The sequence below is a fragment of the Diabrotica virgifera genome, chromosome 3 (genome assembly GCF_917563875.1).
Source record: "Diabrotica virgifera virgifera chromosome 3, PGI_DIABVI_V3a".
NCBI lineage: Eukaryota > Metazoa > Arthropoda > Insecta > Coleoptera > Chrysomelidae > Diabrotica > Diabrotica virgifera.
The window spans coordinates 39,961,059-39,986,588 of NC_065445.1; the positions used below are offsets into that span (position 1 = coordinate 39,961,059).

At 31.2% G+C, this 25,530-nt stretch overlaps 2 protein-coding genes across 4 annotated transcripts in view; one reads left to right on the top strand and one right to left on the bottom strand.

Annotated features, from left to right (window-relative positions):
- LOC114328961 (uncharacterized) overlaps positions 1 to 4,427 on the bottom strand; it is a 55,732-nt gene extending 51,305 nt beyond the window's left edge. Inside the window, exon 1 of the mRNA XM_050647881.1 lies at positions 3,960 to 4,427. The gene's annotated coding sequence lies outside the window, so the exon portion shown is untranslated. The remainder of the gene's footprint in view (positions 1 to 3,959) is intronic.
- Positions 4,428 to 18,359: 13,932 nt separating this feature from the next.
- LOC114328965 (E3 ubiquitin-protein ligase TRIM37) overlaps positions 18,360 to 25,530 on the top strand; it is a 215,095-nt gene continuing 207,924 nt past the window's right edge. Inside the window, exon 1 of one of the 3 annotated variants that reach the window (XM_050647883.1) lies at positions 18,360 to 18,678. In XM_050647883.1, coding sequence (XP_050503840.1) covers positions 18,636 to 18,678 — 43 coding nt within the window. In that variant the 5' untranslated portion in view covers positions 18,360 to 18,635. The remainder of the gene's footprint in view (positions 18,679 to 25,530) is intronic. The other 2 variants (XM_050647882.1, XM_028277965.2) reach the window with 2 other exon arrangements.

Sequence of the window (25,530 nt, forward strand, 5' to 3'; positions counted from 1 at the left end):
GTTGACGGCTCTCTAACAACAGACATAGAAAGAAAACAGCTGATATGGTACGGACACGTCCAGAGGATGGATAACTCAAGACTCCCTAAAATAATTATGCAATGGGTACCACCAAACCGCAGAAAGAGAGGAAGACCCAAGAAATCTTGGAGAGAGGGAGTAACGAAGACGATGAGCGCAAGAGATCTTAGAGAGGGCCAATGGGATGATAGAGTGTTACGGAAATTAGGCATCGGACAACGTCGTAAGACGTTTTAAAACCGATTGATATATATAATGTTTATATTACTGAATAGATAATTGAATTACCTTTCAAATGAGCTGTCGCATGACCCCTATTCTCATTTAGAAAAATCATCCATGACATCATCACCCCTGATGGATGACACCACCAGTATGATATATATGCCAAAAAGTCATAAATAAAAAATAAAAATTTACCTGTTTCAGGATTTATTTCCAAAATTGCCCATTCATGAAAAAATGAATTTATTCCAACCTTTACGTGCTCACTGTATAGAGGGTAATAAATTCGCCTCATAAACAATGTGTTTTGGGAAAAGCCAGATGAAGAAGTTGTGTAGGATAGCCCAAAAAAAGGTTGAAAGATGCAGTCAGGGAAGATCTGGAGAAAATGTGAGTGAAACAATGGGAAATAGTGGCACAGGACCAACAAACATGGAAAGCAAAGACTCACAGCAAATGTGTCAGAATTCATTGTCATTTACATAAATATACTTTGTTTTTTTTTTTTGTTTTGTTTTCTGGCCTTGGCTTAGAACCTTAGAACAAACCATTGAAAACATCTACTTTCATAATCGAATACAGGCAAAGATAAATGGAAAACTAACGCAGTTTATACCAATACAAAGCGGAGTCAGACAAGGTGACTCATTACTTTAATATAATAATGGACGAAATAATACAAGCAGTAAGTAAAGGTCATGGTTACAGAATGAGGAACAAAGAAATCCAAATATTATGTTATGCAGACGATGCCGCATTAATCGCTGAGACAGAAGACGATCTCCAAAGATTAACACACATCTTCAATACAACAGCCAAGAAATACAATATGATAATATGTATCAGCAGAAAACACCAAATGTATGACAACATCTAAATACCCACTACAATGTAAAATCGAAATTGATCAGAAAATAATAAAGCAGGAAGCAAGGTTTAGATATCTGGGAATAGATATAAGCAGTTACGGAGATGTTGAAGAGGAAGTACGACAACAAAGCTTAAAAACAAGTAAAGCTGCGGGATCTCTTAATGACACAATCTGGAAGAAGAAACACCTCAGACAAGACACAAAAGCAAGAATCTATAAAGCAGCAATTATACCTATATTGACATACACAGCGGAGACAAGACCTGACACATCTAAAATGAGACGACTACACTACAAACAACAGAGATGAAAATACTCTGAATGAATATCAGGGAAAAGTCTGTTGGATAGGGAGAGAAGCGAAAACATAAGATCATGCAATATAGAAGACATAAATGGATGGGTGACAAAACGGAAACAGGAGTGGAATGAACAGATTAGTAGAATGGCAGAGGATAGGATAGTATGAATAGCACGAGATAAGTCACCAAATAGGCGAAGAAGTATTGGCAGACCAAGAAAAGGATGGTGTGATAACTTAAACAATTTAGGAGGCTAATATTGAAGAAGAAACAGGCTTTAAAGCCTACATACAAGAAGGAAGAAGAAGAAGCTTAGAACCTTTAGCCACGTAATTACATATAAATATTAGTAGGTATTCATTCATACAGAATTATACAGTATACAATTATAAATAAAGAATAATAAAAAATAAAGTTTAGAAATAAAAATATCTACCTACTTTCTATGTTAATAAATAAAACTATGCTAATATTTTTTTTTCACTAGATTAGATAAAATTCCCAACATTAAAAAAAGGGATGTATGTATTCTTATTCTTGTAATAGCCACTTTACACGATGCAACTAATTGCGCAATTAATTGCACAATTTCTTGCAGCAATAGAAATTGCATCGTGTCATGCGCAAATTGCACAGAAAAGCTGCAACTTCTTGCAGCAATTTCTTGCTGCAAGAAGTTGCAGCTAAATAGAACATGTCCTATTTTTCATGCAATTTTTTCTGCAATTTGGGTATATTTTTAGTAACTTTTAAGGCTACACTGTTTGTTTTGACATTCTGTCATCCTAAATTTCAAACTAAACAATTTTTGACAAAACTAGAGGAACTTTTTACCAATTTCACTCTTCACAGATATCATTATTCTGGTGGATAACTTTAATTATGCAACATAGGGATTAAAGAAACTATATTCTATTTTTATTTCTTTTGTATTTAACAATGTTTAACAACTTAATTCATTTTGTAAATGAATAATGTATTATAGGTATACAGTAGAACGTCGATAATCCGGACATCAAAAATCCGGACCGTCAATAATCCGGATTTGTATTTAGCAAAAATATCTGATTCTTTTAAAATAAATTAAGAACTTCGTTGCGAAAAACAAACCTCTACCGCAGTTCAAAAATATTTTACACATTTTTTTAAAAGCCCAAATAGTGTCTGATGTTTTTACTGTACACATGGTGCTATTATAAATTAATTACAATACAGTTTTGAAACATAAAAAAATGTCTTGATTAATTTCACCTCTAGACACTTTACTGTACAAGAGAAAACATAAAATTTTAAAACGTTTGTTGTACTTTGATGTGTATACTGGCCTTTTTTGAGGTAATTTCGATAATCCGGATAATTTGATAATCCGGATGGGGTCCGGTCCCAATTAATCCGGATTATTGACGTTCTACTGTACTTGCATTAGGTATTAATTGATTTTGTTATACATAATACATATTATAATTTTCTCAAATTATAATCTAACATTTTTAATCTAATATATCTGATAACTCTACTCAAAAAATTACATTTTTAATTTATAAAAACAACATAACCTAAAATTTATGGTATGTCAAAGTTTCTGTCTATTTCATGTCAGTTTATGCAATTACTTGCACGGTGTAATCACTTTATTGCAGAAAGCTAGTTGCAACTTATTGCAGAAGTTCTTGCTGCAAGAACCTGTGCAATAAATTTCGCAATTACTTGCATGGTGTAAAGTGGCTATAACAACATTTTACATAATTGGTTGCAATGACTATGTTATTTCAGTTAAGTAAATACTCTTTCGCCTGTAAAACTTTGATATCTACATATTTATTAATTGATACATGGTTTAAACATACTGAAGTTATTAGCATATTGCAGCAGATAATACAGACAAAGAAATTAAAACTGAAAAAATTTAAAATCACTTTTTTTAAAACTAATATTCCAAAGTTATACTGGTATAGTGTATTCGTTTATGATGCCTAATAGTAAACCTATACTGAAAAAGGATATATCAAATTATCAAACCTATTAAATGAATATCATTCTGTTGACAAAATAACGAATTTCAATGACTATTTCATATATATTTTACACAGAAGTCATTAGATGATGAATCACCTTTTAACATCAGGGTTGTGGCTTGTCTTTGTGTAATAGTAATTATTATTGGTTAAGTTTCAAAATAAAGACCTTTTTACCTGTCTACAAAGGAAATAACTACTTTAAATACAATAATGCTAGGACTTTATTCATGATGACAAGTTTTATATTAGTTGATAAGAAGAATAAACATACTCTTCCAGTAAAACCTTTATAACAATTATTTACTTTAAATTAAATAAAACGTAAATTGTGCTTTTATGTTATATGTACTTTTACAGAATTTCATTATAATATAGCAATAAAATTTTATCAAAACTTACACAAATACATAACCTATAAGATTCTACTCCTACTCCTACACATAAAGGAAATAATGAAAACATTAAATTTGAGTACCTAATTACTTTTCTAAATAAGCCTAGAATAAAATTTGGAACACTTACATGGAAAATATTAGGCTATTTTTGATTTGTGTAATCAAAGAAACCAATGTATTTATTTGTTTTTACAACGTATATACGCTGATCTTCAAAGCTATGTTTTACTTTACATGCTGCACGGCTGTCTCAAAATATCTAATCCCACTGGTTTTGTTTACATATTAACCATTTCTGAATGTCTTTTTTTGAAAATTGGGCAAGAACTAGCGGCCATTCTTTAATCACATTCACGTAGATTGTAAACAGCTGGTAGTAGGTCAATCTTCAGTCCTTCGTAAACTCCGTTCAAAACATAGCGATGTGTCATGTGACCTGGAAACACCCTATCAAATAGTTCAATTTATGACAGATGCTTGCATGTGCATTTGAATGTTCTATACACTGATAATCAATAAATTAGTTTTTGTGAATGAAGTGTCAGAAAACTTAATACACATGCGTTAAAAAAGTAAAATATGTCTGAGTTTACATTGAATAGATTTGGATATTAACAAAAATTCATCAATGAGCTTAATATTAAATTGATATTAAATACTCCAAAATTTGTAATCCATATGAATAGAATCCATTAATTATTATGAATATTATATTAGAAACAATCAAATTCAACAATCAGTTGATAACATACAATTTTGTTATCTATTATGTATTTTTTATTTTTAATAAAAATCGGAAAACAGGTATAATTTTATGAAATTATATACTGTAAACAATTAATACTAAAAATAAATTAAAATTTGCGATTTGACATTATACTCTGTTTTTAAACCAGTAGGAGTCATTAAAATTACCGCGCCGTAATGCTTGATTTTAATTGGTTCAACCTCAGACAAATTTCGACGCTGTTGACATTTATGAAATTTTGACACTATTGGCATCCGTAGGTTAAAGTTAATTAAGTTAGGGGAGACCGGGGCAAAACGGGATACTTAAGAAAGAAAACATCATAGAAAGAAAACTAAACTGTGTATTAAAAAATGGCAAAGTCACACAGGAACTCTTGCTATTAAAGTTCATACAACTTACTTTATTTATAATCCAAATTGCTTAGTTATTTGGTTATAAAGAACTTAACTTATCAGTCCGAAATTCCCATTTTGCCCCGGTTACGGGGCAAAATGGAAATGTATTTTAGCCAGACTGGCAGAGTTCACAAATATGAGCACCTTCTTCTTCATCCTCAACACCTGCTTAGGAATTATGAGCCCATCCATGGCAGACACTACACACTACCCATCCTTCAGTTGACTGCAAATAATAAATTATCCACAGTAGATACAACAACAATCTTTCTTCTGATGAGTCAGTGTCCATCTTGTGTTCTTCTTTAGTTTTCTTTGATTACTTTCAGTTTTAGTTAGGTTCTTTTTACAAAGTTTAAATGCTGTAAAGTAGTGGCAATATAGGATGGGATAGTCCCGTCTTGCCCCGACCGCTTTGCACCAACAGACATCTTTTCAAATAAAATTAGTCATTTCTAATGTAAAAGATATAAAACGGTTCACAGCACGCATTATTAAAATTCAGTAACATATCTATCATATTGGAATGAAAAACGTGATAAAACTTGCTTACCCACCTTATAGTTCCTATAAATATCACTAAATTTTTTAACAAACCAAAAGAAAACGGATTTTATGTCTGTAAAGAAGCACACTACGTGACTAGATATTATGACTACTATAAGTTATGCACACCGATGCATTTCCCGTTCTGCACCGAGCCTCGTTTTGCCCCGGTTTCCCCTATACAGGGTGAGTCATGAGGAACTGTACATACTCCTACCTCGTATAGAGACCCCTATGGGGAATAACAAATGACCATTAAAAAGTGAAAAGTGTCTGCTCCCATTGTTTAATAATATACAGGGCGAGTTTCGCATTTTGACAGAAATTTATATTCGTCATAATTTTTGAACGGTCAGATCGATGTGTCTCTTATTTTGGTCAATCGTTACACTATTACCACCTAATCAACTGATTTATTCAAACTAGAAAAAAATCAGGTCCGGCTTTAAAAAATTAGTTCGTTTGGGTCTTAGAAAAAATTTCACCCTGTATACGCTTTTTGAAAACTCTAATATTAATTTTACAAATTAGACAAATAGGCAATTAAACTGATATATTTATTTTTTTCCCCACACGATTACTTAATTTTTTATAAAAAAAAATCAAATTTGACTATAAATTAAAAATTTGGTAAGTGAACCATAGATTTAAAAAAATTAACTTTTATTACAAAAATTAATTTTTTTTAACAAATACTTGATTTATGTTACCACCCAATCAACTGATTTATTCAAACTAGAAAAAAATCAGGTCCGGCTTTAAAAAATTAGTTCGTTTGGGTCTTAGAAAAAATTTCACCCTGTATACGCTTTTTGAAAACTCTAATATGAATTTTACAAATTAGACAAATAGGCAATTAAAATGGCATATTTATTTTTTCCCCACACGATTACTTAATTTTTTATTAAAAAATCAAATTAGTCAAAATCGCAATTTTACCATAAAAATAAAAAAAATTAAACAACGTTTTTCTTAAAATTAAAATTTTCACCATTTTTTTTTTCTATAACACATCTAGATCTAAAACTCCCCATAACACTTCTCTTTGGACTCTATAGTTTAACATAGACGTGATCAAATAGATAAATTTTAAATTTTTTCACTTAATTTTTGCGATCTAACTTTGCAATTCACGAAGCTGCACCTTTTATTTTTAAAAATTCATAACTTTTACGAGAAGAAGACTGAAAGTCTACAACAATTGTCATAGTCTTCACAATGGTAAGAGATATGTGCTGTAAAAATTTCAGAAAAAAATTTGTAAAATGGAACGACGTTTTTTTTTTATTTAGCTAATGCCTCGACAACTAATGGCCATTGGCATGGTAGGTACGGTAATTTTGAACAGTTAGGTACCTAGTGTCAAGTGTAGTGTGTGTGTTGAGTAAGTGTCTTGTCACTTTGCAAAGTCGACGTCATTGTCTTTGCAAAGAGACGCTAATTGTATCCGAACGTCTGCGGTCCCTCCGGTGAGTACCGATCCCACAAGGACAGAAACTATATTCATTTATTAATTTATAATAAATGAAAAATTTCTGACCGTGGTGAGATTCGAACCCACAACCTTTCGGATTTTTTCGATCCAAAGGCAGGCGCTCTTACCACTGAGCCACGGAGGGGGTTAAATTGGGAACGACGTTGTAGCGAGTTAAACCGTGATTTCATCTTTTTTTTTTTTCATTTTTAGGTTAAAATTCCGATTTTGACAAATTTGATTTTTTAATAGAAAATTAAGTAATCGTGTGGGGAAAAAATAAATATGCCATTTTAATTGCCTATTTGTCTAATTTGTAAAAGTCATATTAGAGTTTTCAAAAAGCGTATACAGGGTGAAATTTTTTCTAAGACCAAAACGAAATAATTTTTTAAATCCGGGCCTGATTTTTTTCCAGTGTGAATAAATCAGTTGATTGGGTGGTAACATAATTTAAATATTTGTTTAAAAAAATTAATTTTTGTAATAAAAGTAAATTTTTTTAAATCTATGGTTTACTTTACCAAACTTTTAATTATTATTCATAGTCAAATTTGATTTTTTTATAAAAAATTAAGTAATCATGTGGGGAAAAAAATAAATATGCCATTTTAATTGTCTATTTGTCTCATTTGTAAAATTCATATTAGAGTTTTCAAAAAGCGTATACAGGGTGAAATTTTTTCTAAGACCCAAACGAATTAATTTTTTAAAGCCGGACCTGATTTTTTTCTAGTTTGAATAAATCAGTTGATTGGGTGGTAACATAAATCAAATATTTGTTAAAAAAAATCGTTTTTGTAATAAAAGTTATTTTTTTTAAAGCTATGGTTTACTTTACCAAACTTTTAATTCATAGTCAAATTTGATTTTTTTATAAAAAATTAAGTAATCGTGTGGGGAAAAAAATAAATATGCCATTTTAATTGCCTATTTGTCTAATTTGTAAAATTCATATTAGAGTTTTCAAAAAGCATATACAGGGTGAAATTTTTTTAAGACCCAAACGAACAAATCTTTTTAATGCCGGACCTGATTTTTTTCTGGTTTGAATAAATCAGTTGATTAGGTGGTAATAGTGTAACGATTGACCAAAATAAGAGACACATCGATCTGACCGTTCAAAAATTATGACGAATATAAATTTCTGTCAAAATGCGAAACTCGCCCTGTATATTATTAAACAAGGGGAGCAGACATTTGTTATTCTCATTTTAATGGTCATTTGTTATTCTCCATAGGAGCCTTTATACGAGGTAGGAGTATGTACAGTTCCTCATGACTCATCCTGTATCAGTGAGTTTTGTGTTTTCTGCGTTATTCCTTAAATTTTTAGATTTTAGTCATCATCATCATTGCCTCTACAACCTATGGTGGGTCTTGGCCTGTTCCAGAATCAGCTTCCATTCCTTCCTATCCTTCGTCTTGTCAATTTTGCACTCCTAACACTCGCAAGTCATCTTCCACCTGGTCCTTAAATCGCGCTCTGGGCCTGCCTCTTCGTCTTCTGCTCACTCGATCCGGTCTCTGGCTATAAATGTGTTTCGACGGCTTCGCCTCGTTCATTCTCTCTAAGTGGCCTAGTCACCGCAGCCTGTTTATTTTGATATATCTATCGATATTAGGCTGACCACCGCAACCTGTTTGTTTTGATAAATCTACCAATAAAGGTGGTAAAGCTCAAAATTATAGCATGTACGCCATAATCCGTTTCCCTCCACGCCCTTATAGATATGTCCTGAGTATTTTAAGTTCAAAACAGCCTAACCGTTCTTCATCACTTTTTGTTATCCTCCAAGTTTCTGACATTTAAGTGAGGACGGGCTTGATTAAAATTCTGTATACAGTTGAATATTTTTGTTCTTTTTGTGAGTATGTTTATTGATGTTAAAAGTTTCTTTAATCCATAGTACGCTTTATTTGCTAGATAAATATATACGTCTGTTAATTTCTACAGTTACTGTGTATTAATGTGGTTGATTTTTGAGCCTAGATATACGAACTCTCTTACTCCTTCGAAAATATATGTTCCAACCTTTAGATCTTCAGGTTTAGCTACTTAATTATTATTTGAGACCTTCATATATACTTAGTATTAACTTGTAGCCCCATTCTTTTTGCTGCGGATTCCAATGCCTGCTAACCTTACACTCGACTGTTGAGAGGGTTGCTTTCACCAGTCTCATTTCGTCTATTGGGATATTAAATTCTATCATGGCTTTGTATAATGCGTTTCTGTCTACAGTCTACACTGCCATAGGCACATCTAAAATAAATCCACAAACAAATGGTGAGTATCAATTCTATACTCATATGATTTTCCAAAGCTTGTCTTAGAGGGAATACCTATTTGATGAAAAGTAGACTTTTCTCTGCGAAACCCACACTGGTATTTGCCTATTATGCTTTCACAATATCCCGACAGTCGATTGTAAAGGATGTAGGCCAATATTTTGTAGGTCATGTTTAGAAGGGTAATGCCTCTGTAGTTATCATAAATATACTTTTTTCTTCTTTCTTGTGAATAGGTACAATTATACCTACCTACGTTCCAGTCTTATCTTATAGTATCATGATTTCACCTGCTTCCAATTCAGTTCTACTAGCCTTACTTATACTACAGGTCAGATTTTTTGCGCCATGTTTTAAAAGTTCAGAAGGTACCTATGCCATCTGATCCAGGAGCACTGGCGAAGCGTCAATGTAACCACTGTTACCATTGGTAACAGTTAAAAAACTTCCAAATAAATATATTATTATCCCTACTGTGAAATAATTACATTTTATTTCTTTTTTAATAGAAATATGGGTGTTAAGAGAAATTCAGTAAAAATCCAACTAGACGCACGAAAATATTGGGGAGTTTATGCGACTCGAGTGCAGGTCGAGGTTACTACGTTGTTACCACTTTCAAATGTGGATACATACGCATGACGGTCCATCGGCTATAGCTCTGACACGGCTCGTGTCTGAAAATTTTGAAAGGCGAAACGTGGGCGCGATGTGGTGCTGTGGATTATTGCTTTGTTACCACTTTTTGTATTGGTAACTACTCGAGTAACCATACCTAACAATGTGCGTGCAGTTAAACATGGATGAGTGTCTTTTTTTTTGGAATTTTTGACATTGTGATTATTCAACTTAAAAATAGGTTTTATAATTTAAAGCATCTAGAGGGTTTGGCACTATTTGTGATTTTGACAATTTTTAAAATTATACAAAAAATTCCCAAATAAGGCCTTACATCAATAGGCCTTGGGCCCGCATATACAATTATTATTTATGACCACACCGTTGAAACTTTTTGTACTTGTTATTTGGGTGGAGTCGGACAAATTTTGAGCTTGGCGCATTATGGTAGTGGGGCGTTTGTCTGTCAAGCGGTGACGAAGTTGTCAATTTTATGCAAGAAAAAAATTTATTACCACATTGGCCATTCTATTTTAATCAATGGATTTTATCATATAAACAACGAAAACAATTTTGTCGGACAAAAATATTGGGGCATATGACGCGTCGGACACGCTAAATATGTCAAATTTATGAAAATAATAAATTTATTACCACATGGCTAATTTTAACAGAATCTACCATAAAACATTTTTACAATAATGTGGTAACCTTGTCGGACAATTTTCACGGGGCATATGCGCAGTCGGACGCGCCGAAGATGTCAATTTCCTGAAATTTTTTTATTTACAACCATTTTTCCGACAACATTAGTAGGTTATAAGTAATTATATTCTTAATCAAAAAATCAAAGTGTCGGACAAAAATATTGGGGCAACTCGACAGTCGGACAAAAAATTTAATTTTTATTAGTAAAGTATACTTTCAAATTATGCAGGGTTCGTGTATCCCTTATCTTTACAACCATTTTTCCGACAAAAGTAGTAGGTTATAAGTAATTATATTCTTAAACAAAAAATATAATTGTCTGACAAAAATGTTGGGGCAAACGAACAGAAAACTTAATTCTTTTAGGCTATCGACGAGGAGGTATTATCAAAAAAAAATTTTAAAACAGTGTTTCTCGGTTACTTTTGAATCGATTTAGCTGAAAATTGGTACACACACTAAGTAAAGCATTTAAAAGGGTATGACGTAGATCGGAACCCAAAATTTTCTTAAAAAATTTTCCGACAAGAGGGAAAATTTTAGAAAAATTGTGATCTGATAATTTGTGTACATACTCCTTGAACAACGACAAACATCGTTCTGTATTTTTTCTCGAATTAAAAAAAAAATTTTCAGCACATGTATCAGGTTATAAGTAGTTATATTCCAAATCAAAAAATCTAAGTGCCCGACATAAATAGTGGGGCACATCCAAAGTCGGACAAAAAATTTAATTTTTATTAATAAACTATACTTTTAAACTATTCTGGGTTCGTGCATCCCTTATCTTTACAACCATTTTTCCGACAAAAGTAGTAGGATAAAAGTAATCATACTTTTAAACAAAAAATGTAATTGTCTGACAAAAATGTTGGGGCAAACGAACAGGAAACTTAATTCTTTTAGGCTATGGACGAGGAGGTATTATCCAAAAATATTTTAAAACAGTTTTTCTCGGTTATTTTTGAATCGATTTAGCTGAATATTGGTACCCACACTAAGTAAAACATTTAAAAGGGTATGACGTAGAGCTGTACCCAAAATTTTCCCAAAAAAATTTCGGACAAGAGGGAAAATTTTAGAAAAATTGTGATCTGATATTTGCGTACATGCTCCTTGAACAACGACAAACATGGTTCTGTAGTTTTTTTTTTCCAATTAAAAAAAATTTCCGACACAAGTATCAGGTTATAAGTAGTTATATTCTAAATCAAAAAATCTAAGTGTCCGACAAAAATATTGGGTCAAATCCAAAGTCGGACAAAAAATTTAATTTTTATTAATAAACTGTCTTTTAAACAATACTGGGTTCGTGCAACCCTTACCTTTAAAACCATTTTTCCGACAACATTAGTAGGTTATAAGTAATTATATTCTTAATCAAAAAATCAAAGTGTCGGACAAAAATATTGGGGCAACTCGACAGTCGGACAAAAAATTTAATTTTTATTAGTAAAGTATACTTTCAAATTATGCTGGGTTCGTGCATCCCTTATCTTTACAACCATTTTTCCGACAAAAGTAGTAGGTTACAAGTAATTTTATTCTTAAACAGAAAATGTAATTGTCTGACAAAAATGTTGGGGCAAACGAACAGAAAACTTAATTCTTTTAGGCTATCGACGAGGAGGTATTATCAAAAAAAAATTTTCAAACAGTTTTTCTCGGTTATTTTTGAATCGATTTAGCTGAATATTGGTACACACACTAAGTAAAACATTTAAAAGGGTATGACGTAGAGCTGTACCCAAAATTTTCCCAAAAAAATTTCGGACAAGAGGGAAAATTTAAAAAAAATTGTGATCTGATATTTGCGTACATACTCCTTGAACAACGACAAACATCGTTCTGTAGTTTTTTTTCCAATTAAAAAAAATTTCCGACACAAGTATCAGGTTATAAGCAGTTATATTCTAAATAAAAAAATCTAAGTGTCCGACAAAAATATTGGGTCAAATCCAAAGTCGGATAAAAAATTTAATTTTTATTAATAAAGTGTCTTTTAAAAAATACTGGGTTCGTGCAACCCTTACCTTTAAAACCATTTTTCCGACAACATTAGTAGGTTATAAGTAATTATATTCTTAATAAAAAAATCAAAGTGTCGGACAAAAATATTGGGGCAACTCGACAGTCGGACAAAAAATTTAATTTTTATTAGTAAAGTATACTTTCAAATAATGCTGGGTTCGTGCATCCCTTATCTTTACAACCATTTTTCCGACAAAAGTAGTAGGTTACAAGTAATTATATTCTTAAACAAAAAATGTAATTGTCTGACAAAAATGTTGGGGCAAACTAACAGAAAACTTAATTTTTTTAGGCTATCGACGAGGAGGTATTATCAAAAAAAAAAATTAAAAGAGTGTTTCTCGGTTACTTTTGAATCGATTTAGCTGAAAATTGGTACACACGCTAAGTAAAGCATTTAAAGGGTATGACGTAGATCGGAACCCAAAATTTTCTTAAAAAATTTTCCGACAAGAGGGAAAATTTTAGAAAAATTGTGATCTGATAATTTGTGTATATACTCCTTGAACAACGACAAACATCGTTCTGTATTTTTTTCTCAAATTAAAAAAAAAATTTCAGCACATGTAGCAGGTTATAAGTAGTTATATTCCAAATCAAAAAATCTAAGTGTCCGACAAAAATATTGGGGCAAAGCCAAAGTCAGACAAAAAATTTAATTTTTATTGATAAACTATACTTTTAAATTATGCTGGGTTCGTGTATCCCTTATCTTTACAACCATTTTTCCGACAAAGGTAATAAGTTACAAGTAATTATATTCTTAAACAAAAAATGTAATTGTTTGACAAAAATCTTGGGGCAAACGAACAGAAAACTTAATTCTTTTAGGCTATCGACGAGAAAGTAATATCAAAAAATTTTAAAAGAGTTTTCTCGGTTATTTTTGAATCGATTTAGCTCAAAATTGGTACACACACTAAGTAAAATGTTTAAAAGGGTATGACGTAGATCTGTGCCCAAAATTTTCTTAAAAAATTTTCCGACAAGTGGGAAAATTTTAGAAAAATTGTGATCTGATATTTGCTTATATACTCCTTGAACAACGACAAACATCGTTCTGTATTTTTTTATCGAATTAAAAAAAAATTTCAGCACATGTATCAGGTTATAAGTAGTTATATTCCAAATCAAAAAATCTAAGTTCCCGACATAAATAGTGGGGCACATCCAAAGTCGGACAAAAAATTTAATTTTTATTAATAAACTATACTTTTAAACTATTCTGGGTTCGTGCATCCCTTATCTTTACAACCATTTTTCCGACAAAAGTAGTAGGATACAAGTAATTATACTCTTAAACAAAAAATTTAATTGTCTGACAAAAATGTTGGGGCAAACGAACAGGAAACTTAATTCTTTTAGGCTATGGACGAGGAGGTATTATCCAAAAATATTTTAAAACAGTTTTTCTCGGTTATTTTTGAATCGATTTAGCTGAAAATTAATACACACACTAAGTAAAACATTTAAAAGGGTATGACGTAGAGCTGTACCCAAAATTTTCCCAAAAAAATTTCGGACAAGAGGGAAAATTTTAGAAAAATTTTGATGTGATATTTGCGTACATACTCCTTGAACAACGACAAATATCGTTCTGTAGTTTTTTTTTCTCGAAATAAAAAAAAATTTCCGACACAAGTATCAGGTTATAAGTAGTTATATTCCAAATCAAAAAATCTAAGTGTCCGACAAAAATATTGGGGCAAATCCAAAGTCGGACAAAAAATTTAATTTTTATTGATAAACTATACTTTTAAATTATGCTGGATTCGTGTATCCCTTATCTTTACAACCATTTTTCCGACAAAGGTAGTAAGTTACAAGTAATTATATTCTTAAACAAAAAATGTAATTGTTTGACAAAAATCTTGGGGCAAACGAACAGAAAACTTAATTCTTTTAGGCTATCGACGAGAAAGTAATATCAAAAAATTTTAAAAGAGTTTTCTCGGTTATTTTTGAATCGATTTAGCTCAAAATTGGTACACACGCTAAGTAAAACATTTAAAAGGGTATGACGTAGAGCTGTACCCAAAATTTTCTTAAAAATTTTTCCGACAGGAGGGAGAATTTTAGAAAAATTGTGATCTGATATTTGCTTACATACTCCTTGAACAACGACAAACATCGTTCTGTAGTTTTTTTTTCCAATTAAAAAAAATTTCCGACACAAGTATCAGGTTATAAGTAGTTATATTCTAAATCAAAAAATCTAATATTTATATTCACCATTTAATGAATTTAATATTGACCATTGGCGCGCATACGGGTAATATGAGCCGAAAAATACGTAATTTAATATGAAGTCAAAAATGTGTAAAAATTATTTTTTTTTTAAATTGTACCAAAACGCCCCATTATTTTTGTCCGACAAGTGATCCAATATACATTACACATGTAAAAAAACAGTACAAAATAAAAATAACATCTGTGGTAATAAATAAAAAATTTTCAGGAAATTGACATCTTCGGCGCGTCCGACTGCGCATATGCCCCGTGAAAATTGTCCGACAAGGTTACCACATTATTGAAAAAAGGTTTTATGGTAGATACCGTTAAAATTATCCATGTGGTAATAAATTTATTATTTTCATAAATTTTAAGTTATTTTTTGGGTGTAACTACAATGATATTATGCTAAAAGTGATGGTGTATCGCATATTTAAAATGCGTTTATCTCGAAAACGGTTGAGTTTAGGAAGATGAAAGAAGTATACCTTTTTTAAGTAAAACTAATAGGAAAATAAAAATTTTAATGTCAAAATTATACAGAGTGAGGGATAAAAAAAGTTGAACGTAATAAATGAGTGCTGAAAGGCATATGTGGCGCCCTCTGGGTAATGCATAATTTTTGGTAAGAAATTTAGATTTCTCGACTCAAGAAACCCCCAGATATAAAATTTCATGTTGTTATCTCATACCTATCAGGAAATATTCAATAATAAATAAAAAAAAAGTTTAACTTTGACACCCTGTATCTCGGCTATTATAAACTTTGTACTAAGGTAAGTTAGCTTAAATCGGCCTATTTTAACCTCAGGTACCTGAGGTTAAGCTATGGCCCATTCTTTACCAAACACCCTGTATGCATAAAAATTACTTTTTCTTTTAATTGTACCAAAACGCCCCATTATTTTTGTCCGACAAGTGATCCAATATGCATTACACATGTAAAAGAACAGTACAAAATAAAAATGACATCTGTGGTAATAAATAAAAAATTTTCAGGAAATTGACATCTTCGGCGCGTCCGACTGCGCATATGCCCCGTGAAAATTGTCCGACAAGGTTACCACATTATTGTAAAAAGGTTTTATGATAGATACCGTTAAAATTATCGATGTGGTAATAAATTTATTATTTTCATAAATTTGACATATTTAGCGTGTCCGACGCGTCATATGCCCCAATATTTTTGTCCGACAAAATTGTTTTCGTTGTTTATATGATAAAATCCATTGATTAAAATAGAATGACCAATGTGGTAATAAATTTTTTTCTTGCATAAAATTGACAACTTCGTCACCGCTTGACAGAAAAACGCCCCACTACCATAATGCGCCAAGCTCAAAATTTGTCCGACTCCACAAAAATAACAAGTACAAAAAGTTTCAACGGTGTGGTCATAAATAATAATTGTATATGCGGGCCCAAGGCCTACAAATATTTGTAAAGCTATACAAAAATTTGACACAGTAAAGTTAAAAACAGAATTGACAGTTCTCTATAATATTCCAGATTATACTAAAAAAATGTACAAAAATTGTATCAATATAAAAGTCTTCAGGACATGGACAAAAATTTGACACAGTAGAGTTAAAAACAGAATTTACAGTTCTCTAGAATATTCAAGATTATATTAGAAAAATGTACAAGAATTGTATCAATAATAAAGTCTTCAGGACTTAATAGTCTATTTCAGGAAGCTTTTAAATTGGCAAACCTATTTTTAACAATCCCGGCTACAAAAATTGCATCCGTTGAAAGAAGTTTTTCAACAATTGAAGTGGTTTAAAACATGCCAAATAAATATCCAATTGCAAGAGCGAATGTCGTCATTTTCTTTAACTTCCGTTGATAATCCAATTTTAAATGGATTAATGACAAAACCCTCTTTATACGATTCTGTTATTAACATTTTTGCCAATAAAGTAAACAAAATCTTATAGTTGGGAGGTTCAAAATATTTTTTTTAACTAAGATTTTTTATGCTTAAGGCTATGGGTACATAATTCGCAAATATTTTACGGCTATCCCTACCTTTTCTGTCTTTACATGGCAAATTACGTGTAGTAAAATTCACACTGGTATTGATATATGTACATATTACTAGAATGTCTACTTGACAATGTCATAACTAGCTTAAAGAGATGGCTTTTGAATGTTCTTGGATAACTGTTATTTTTTGTATAATTTCAAATTATTGTAATTGTAATAATTTATATGTACCTACAACAAATATTCAATCGAGAAAAGAGGAAAAGTGTTAAAGTGATTTTTTAATAATATATTGTAACTATGGAACGCTTACAATTTTGAACATCTTTAACAACAAAATACTTGGATCACAGAATATATCTTGATGTATTCTCTGCTTCTATCTTCCATAAATAATACACAATAAATAACTTTTTATAAAGTTCACCTCTTAAATCAATTAACTAAAAATATTCCCGATTCATGTCAAATAATTACTTAAAATTGTCACTGATTGTCAGTGTCTGACTGACAATATTCTATTCGACTAAGTGCGTTGTATGACAAAGATAGATTTGGAAAATTACCACGGACATTGTGTTCATTTTTTTCGAATCCTGAAAAAACCAATAAATATTTTTGAAAAATCTAAACGCAGAATGAAAGACTAAATTATTATCGAGGGCCGAAAAGTCCCTTAGAATAAATAAAAAGTTTATTTTGAATGAGATATTTGAAATTAAAAATAACACTAAATTTTCTCTTAGTTTTTCACCCCTATAACTTATTAAAATAAACATTATAGAAGTTCTCAGGGACTTTCGGCCCTCGCTAATAACGTAATCTTTCATTCTGCGTTTAAATTTTATAAAAATACTTATTAGTTTTCTCAGGATTCGAAAAAAATGAATCCCCATTTGAATAGCATTGCAGCCGAAAAAACGTACCGATCCTCTTAACTATTTAGATGGGAAATAAGCCACAATTAAATTGAAAAATAATTTTATTAACGTTTCGAAGCCCAAATCGAGTTTCGTTGTCAAAATACAAAACTTTTGTATTTTGACAACGAAACCCGATTTGGGCTTCGAAACGTTAATAAAATTATTTTTCAATTTAATTATGGCTTATTTCTCATCTAAATAGTTAATCATAAAAATGCCACAAAGAAATAGCTTCAGAACAACATTAAGATTTTTTACATATGGTTTTTTTAACACTTTAGAAAAAGTCACGCGTCGCCACTGTCCAGGAGCTCTTTTTTTCTTTCAATTTTTGTATTGCTTTGATGGCTTCTTCCTCTGTTGAGATGTTATCTCTCTCTCTTTCGTCTTCCATGTCTTCGAGCTGTATTTCTGCTTCTTGCAACCTATCATATCACTTATCTTGTGTAGATAAACAATGCTTATATTTAGTATACACTCAAAATTTTCTGCCCACCTTTCTAGCTAGTATCTCGTCCTGATCACTAATTATTTCTTGGTTGTGAATCTGTCTTTTTAGTGTACTCCTCCTGGTTTAAAAACAGAGCATAATTTGTCCGAACATGTTTCAGGGGAGCCAACATCTCAAAAAAGTAAACATTGAAGTTTATTTTGAAATGTCAAAAGTTGTTGGCTGTCAGTTGTACGTTGTACGAAGTAGATAAGTGGAACTGTCAAAAAACGTGTTAAAGGAGAACATGAAAACTTTTAAAACTCGTGAAAATTTAACAGAGATGTGAAACAGGTGGTTTTTGTTTTGAAAAATATTGACGATGATTGTGTATTAGTGTTAAGATAACGAATAATGGATTCGTTCGCAGCAGATTTGGCGATACAAGCTATTTTAGGTAAGTAAGCAATATAAAAATATTAATAGTGTTATTTTAAAATTGGCTGTTTTATCAAAATAATGATACTAGGAATTGATTTTAACGAGATTTTAATGAATGTTCTTTTTGATCTATCTGAAGGTATAAAAGTTGTTTAAGGTTAAATATGTTCATGGGTTTAAATTGAATAAATATTAAAATAGGGGGAGGACCAATCTTTTTGACTTGACATCAAAAACTAGGTCTACTACTGATATGATTTCTAAACCAATAAAATTAATAATAAAAAGGAGATAACTTGATTAAATTCAGCCAGAAGTTCAATTTTTCAAAATTTTTGTATCAACAGGTGTTTGAGATTATGAATACATAGGCTTAATGTATCAGTACATTTGGCACACAAAGTTCATTTACTAATTTTAGAGTATTGAAGAGCATTACCTTCTTGTGGAAGGTTAATAATCTGTTGAAAAACAAGTCTGTGATACATTAAAGATTGATGTGATACATATTGTATAAATAAATCATTTTGTTGATATCTTATGTGGTATGTAAATAAATATTAGTACAGAGCTGATAATGCAGAAGTAGCTCCAATTTACATCAATACAATTTAATAAAATATCAGTTCTGATTAGGTTTATCAAGGAAATTTTCCGATAGCTTCAATGCTCTTGTCTTGTGTTAAGTAGGAAGTCAATGTTTGCTTTTGTTATGTTTTTTTATAGATTGATTTGGTGTGGTATTACTATGTTTTTTTATAGATTTATTTGGTTACCTTATTATTTTACTTTATAATTATTTAGGATATGAAACATTTCTACAATATGAGTGATTCTTATAAAATTCGTAAGGTAAAGGCATCTGTATTTGACAGTATTACCTATTTTATACTTTAAGTACAGCCTAAGTGTAAATTTCATCAAAATTGTTAGTATCTTTTTAAAAAATTTGTGAGGAATGAATGAGATAGTCATAAAATATTATTAAGATCTACACTTGACTATCTATTTCAAACAGTTGTTGTAATATACCAACAACTTCATGCTGCAGTGTGCTTCACTGTAGTGGTACTAACATAGTTACAGTTGATACAGTATAAATCCCAATACACATCATCCATATCATAGTAAGTGATGTCACATGATACCAACAACAAATATTTATTACATAGGTCTGTTCATTCGAAGATTTCTATTAATGTAAACTTAAATAAATGCACCATAACTTGTTTCATTTAATTTGTGTGAATCATAAAGAGTTTTTATGAAGCATACTTGTACAGATCACACTTTAACTGTGATCGAATGAAAGTGACATTTTGGCATAAATTGGTAACAGTTTTTTGACAGCTGCGTAGTTTACAGTTCTTTGTTATTATTTTTTATTTATTTGTTTATGTAATTAAACAGTGTTACTGTAAGAAGAGATGGAGAAAAAAGAATGAAAGCAAATGCTGAAATTGAAGGAAGATTAAAGGGAGGAAATGAAATGTAGTCAGTTACATAAAATCTCTTCTCTTAGTATGGATGGAACATATACAGATGGAGTCATGGATTGGTATACGTCTAACAATTTTAAATTGTGAGCAATAAAAGTTACCTTATCAGCCCGTTCACCAGTAAGCCGGTTTCTTTTAGAGGAGTGGATAAAACCATAAGAACTGAAACTTCTTTCAGTCGATGCACTGGATGAAGGCATGCTTACTGTCATTGGACGAATCTAACAACTGTGTTGTCTGAAAAGCAGTTGATGGATGTTTCTGTCGATCCTTTTCAAATAATTGTCTCGCTCCCACTGGACATTTAACACATTTTACTAAATGTTTTGTCATTCTTGTTGCATTTTTTAAGTATTGACTATCACAAAATTTGCAAAAGTACTTGTTTTACCTTGTACACTTTTAATTTTACAGTAATTCCATATATTCCTTTTAAAGCGAGCACCACACTCTTGTGAAGTTCGGTTCCTTTGACTTGCTCTCAAAAACCGCCACAGAATGCAAGTAGGCCGACACGCAGCAAAGTCGCATGAACAACCTGTCTATGTCTACACTCTCGTACTCACTGAACTTCGATCGACTTTGCACGAGTAGTATAGTAAGCGTTTTAGATTTTTTAGTAAATTATGCTTTACTTCAATCCATTCTAAATATTTGCACGTTAATATAGCACCAAAACAATAAATACTTACACTGTAAACACCCTAGCTAGTGGTTCATGAGATTCCTCAGCCCCGGTTACTTGATTTTTGGGGATTTGATCTAAAATCGTGTGAAAGCGAAAAAGCATTTCATGAGCGGAGAGGCAAGTAGGTGTTTGAGCTTCATGAATAATAATGTTTAGGATGCAAAAAATTGGATACGAGGTGAATTGGCAAAAACAATATAGAAAATTCTCGAAAATAATTTTCTGCCCAAGAATATTCTCGCTGAGAATTTTCTGGCCGAGAATATTCTCTTGAGAATTTTCTGGCCGAGAATATTCTCTTGAGAATATTCTCTTCTTACATTACTATGCCAAATAAGAAATAAATGTGTCCAATTTTGTCCATAATTAGACTTTATTATAAGTTAGTGTTTTGGTATATTCAACTGTAGATGCCTTCACCTTATGTTTTTTTTTATTTTATTTTACAATTCTTTCTTATGCAATTCTAGGTGGAATCTTCTCATTACATAGTGATTTATTTAAATTTATTATCTACTAATATTTACTAAAAGGAAATTATAATTAGAAAGGAATTAGAATTAGAAGTTTTGCATGAGTGTGTTTTTATTTTGTTTTTTTTTTATTTAAATAAGAAATAATTCTTTTGAATGTGGCATGGTTTTTTATTTGCATTGTAAACAGTATCTTACTATACATAGAAGAACAAACTATGCTACAAATGTGTAGAACTAAGATGTTGTAGACTAGTGACTGGGAACATAGATAAAAAGTGACAAGAGATTAAAAAATATATATATACTTCGAATCTCAGTCACATGTGACTTGGTTCAAACTAGTTCAAAGTCAATTGTCCATACATTAGTATACCCCAGGAAAAGGAGCATTTAAAAATCGAAAAATTACTGCACCTACACTTATCCTCCTACACTCTCCACAGATGAAGAAACAGAAATAACGAAATTCCTAACAGCACCGTTTTAGATCTCCCTCACGAAATTTACAAGTAAAACAAACAATAATGAAAGATATCAAAATAGTCCCCGATTTTGACTTAATCTCTTGCTCTGAAAGAAGTCTCGAATAAGTGCATAAATCTAAAAACTTATACAGTAGAACCCCGCAAATCCGAACTAATTGGGGGGACAGCCTGTTCGGATTATCCGAAAGTTAGCCTTAACTAGTAGCTCAAAGCTTTCATTGTGATTTTGAGTAGCCAAACGTTCTCGCAAGAGTGTGGACAATATTTTTGGACTCAAGTTGACTACGAGAGAACCAAATTAAGTTTGTGTTTAACTTTTATAAACACTTTATAAACCGATATATTAAAGTATAATATTTATTTTTAAGAAATTTTAAATGTCAAAGTGATAGTAATCCTACATTGTCCAATTTTCTGGCTTTACTCTGTATAATAAACATGTTTTTAAGTTTTTGTCTTGAATTTTTAAATTTTATTTCACTTTCCGTTGGTTCGGATTTGCCGAAAGTTCGGATTCGCGGGGTTCGGATGTACGGGGTTCTACTGTACTTACTCAATGCGATTCTGTCTTTAAACTACTTCCCTAACTTCTGGAAGGTGGCACAAATCCTTCTTCTTCTTGTAGTGCCTATCCATTTCGAATGTTGGCGACCATCATGGCAATCTGTACTTTGCACACTGCTGCTCTGAAAAAAATGTGGTTGTTTTGTTGAATCACGTACGTAGATTTTTTAGCCAGGAAATCCTTCGCGTTCCTGGTCTCTGTTTTCCTTCTACTTTTCCCTGCAAGACTAGTTGCAGCAGTCCATATCTTTCGCTGCTCCTCAGAATGTGAGTGACTATGACTGATAGACCAGGAAGGATCTGTTTTTAGGTGGATGTGAGAGGTGTCATTCGGATATTTGCGGATAAAGTTAGGTGATAACTTCGTTAATAATAATTGACTTATGCTCCTTCTCAAATATGCCCGGAACATTAATAAAAAAAATAAAATATTTAAAAATTTCAAAAAATTTTGATTTTTTTCTACTTTCTTTGCTTATAACTTTAAAACGATTCATTTTGGAACAAAGTGGTATAGGAATCAAACAAAGATAATTAAATTTTCTATCAGATACGATTGGTTAAAAATGTCTTAATTTAACACTCTTGCTGCAAAATAGCAATAAATATAAAATAAGGGGCCAAAACAAGCCTGTCCTTATTCAATGTTTTTCCATCACTTAGGTTACACTTGGAACCTTCCTAATTCGCTTAGAAAATTTTTGTAATGTGCTAAAACCGTCCACCAAATTTCATTAAAATTGACTTACTAGATTTTGCATAATAATTTTGCAATTTAAACTTTTTTAAAAAAATTAAAATTTTTTTAAAAATCTTGCACAACAAAAACTTGAACATACAAAATTTGTCAATTTTTTTACATATAAAGAAGCACTCCACCTATCTAATGCACTTTACAGAATTGAAATCGGATTATTTAAGCAGCCTCAGCAATGTTTTAAACTTATAAACAATTTTTTGGCTTATAAACAAATTAGTGCTGTGTCAAGGAGAGGAGGGGGTGCTACGGGCTCCTTTATTTAGATGGACTTACCCTAGTTTTTTTATGTATTTTGACCCGTAGAACACGATTTTTTTGGGTAACAGTTGATCCGGATGTCGATAAGATTGTTATAAACAAAGAACTTGAGGAATTACATAACATCGATTTTTCGCAAAATAAAACATTTTTTTGTATTTCTTGGGTAATTCTAAGCAAATTCTTACAAGTTTGTTTCGTAGGATGCATAGTTTTCGAGATAAACGCAGTGGAACTTTCAAAAATTCGAAAAATTCCAATTTTTGAACGCGAATAACTTTTGATTAAAAAATAAAATAGCAATTCTGCTGACAGCATTTGAAAGTTTAAGTCAAATTATACCGGTTTTAATTATTTGCATTGCTAAAAATTAATTTTTTTATTATTAAACAAAGCTATCTGTTTATAAGCCAAAAAATTGTTTATAAGTTTAAAACATTGCTGAGGCCCCTTAAATAATCCTATTTTAATTCTGTAAAGTGTATTAGATAGGTAGAGCACCTCTTTATATGTAAAAAAATTAGCCAACTTCTAAATGGTCTACTTTTTGTTCAGAAAGATTTTAAAAAATTTGAACTTTTTTAAAAACATTTACATTGCAAATTTATTATGCAAAATCTATTAGGTCGATTTTAGTGAAATTTGGTAGACCATTTAAGTAAGTTATAAGAATTTTCTAAGCGAATTACTAATGTTTTAAGTGCCACCAAAGTGGTTAAAAAATATTGAATAACAACAGGCGTATTTTGCCCCTTTATTTTGTATTTATTGCTATAGGTATTACAGAAAAAGGTAATACCTTAAGACATTTTTGACCAGTCGTATATCATACAAAATTCAATTATCTTTATTTTATTTCTTTACGACTTTGTTCCAAAACGAACCGTTTTAAAGTTATAAGCAAAGAAAGCAGAAAAAATCGATGTTTATCGAAATTTTTAAATATTTTAATTTTTTTATTAATGTTCCGGGCATATTTGAGAAGGAGCTATTATTACTGAAGGTGTCACCTAACTTTATCTGCAAAAATCCGAATGCCACCTTTCACATCCAAAAATACACGTTTTTTTTACAGATTAGTCCTGGTCTATGAGGTTAACAGCTATTTTACTTTGTTCATTCTCAACAAAATACACTGATTAGCAGAGCCGGCCCGTGGGTAGTATTTCACCCGTGCGAATTACTATTTTGGCGCCCCCCCCCTCCCGAGGGGGCAATTCAAAAGTTCAACTTTATAGTAAAATCATGGTTGTAAAAGTAAGGTTGTAAGTATCATGTTTTATTTGAACTTAAGTTGACAAGTTATACACAATTAGATTTTATTTACAAGTCCTGAATACAGTTTCGAAAATGGTTATACAAATTTAATGACTATGGTTATTTATCAATGAAAAAATAGTTTTAAATTAATAAGAATTAAGCTTTAAAATGAATTAAACTTGAAAATAACAATGTTGAGCTTTGGACATAAAGTGGTAGGCCTTGTAAGGCAATGAGACATGACATTGTGTTTTTATGTTATAGGCTAAGGGCCGGTTGTTCGAACGCTAATCAACAATGATCATTATCAAATATTTAATTACTGTTGTTTGGGTTGCTGAAAACATAATTGATTAAAATTATGAAATTACTAAATCAATTATTTTAATAATTGTTATGTTAATTGATTAACTAATCTCATAATTATAAGCAATTATGTTTTCAGCAACCCAAAAAAAGTTGACTTTGACAGTTTTGGTGACAGTAATTAAATATTTGATAGTGATCATTGTTGATTAGCGTTCGAACAACCGGCCCTTAGTTGAACAAAGTTAACTTTTCTAGATTTTCTCTGGGAAAACTCATTTACAATTGCATTAACATCAATATTGCATCGAGCACTGCAAACTCAACTGATATCAAAGCTAGTCACACCAATCTGTCTTGCGACATGGAAGACCTCAGATAATTTTTTACTATTTTCAACTTGGAGAAACTCCTTATTTCTCCACTCGCGACAGACACTGGGAAAGTAAGAAGGATTCGCAGTGCTACACACAGGTTAGGAAAGGTCTCCACAAATCTGTTGTCTGCTAAGTAGCTCAACATGTCAACTGGGCCTTTGATTTTGCCTTTGTCTTCTTTTTCGACATTCTGAA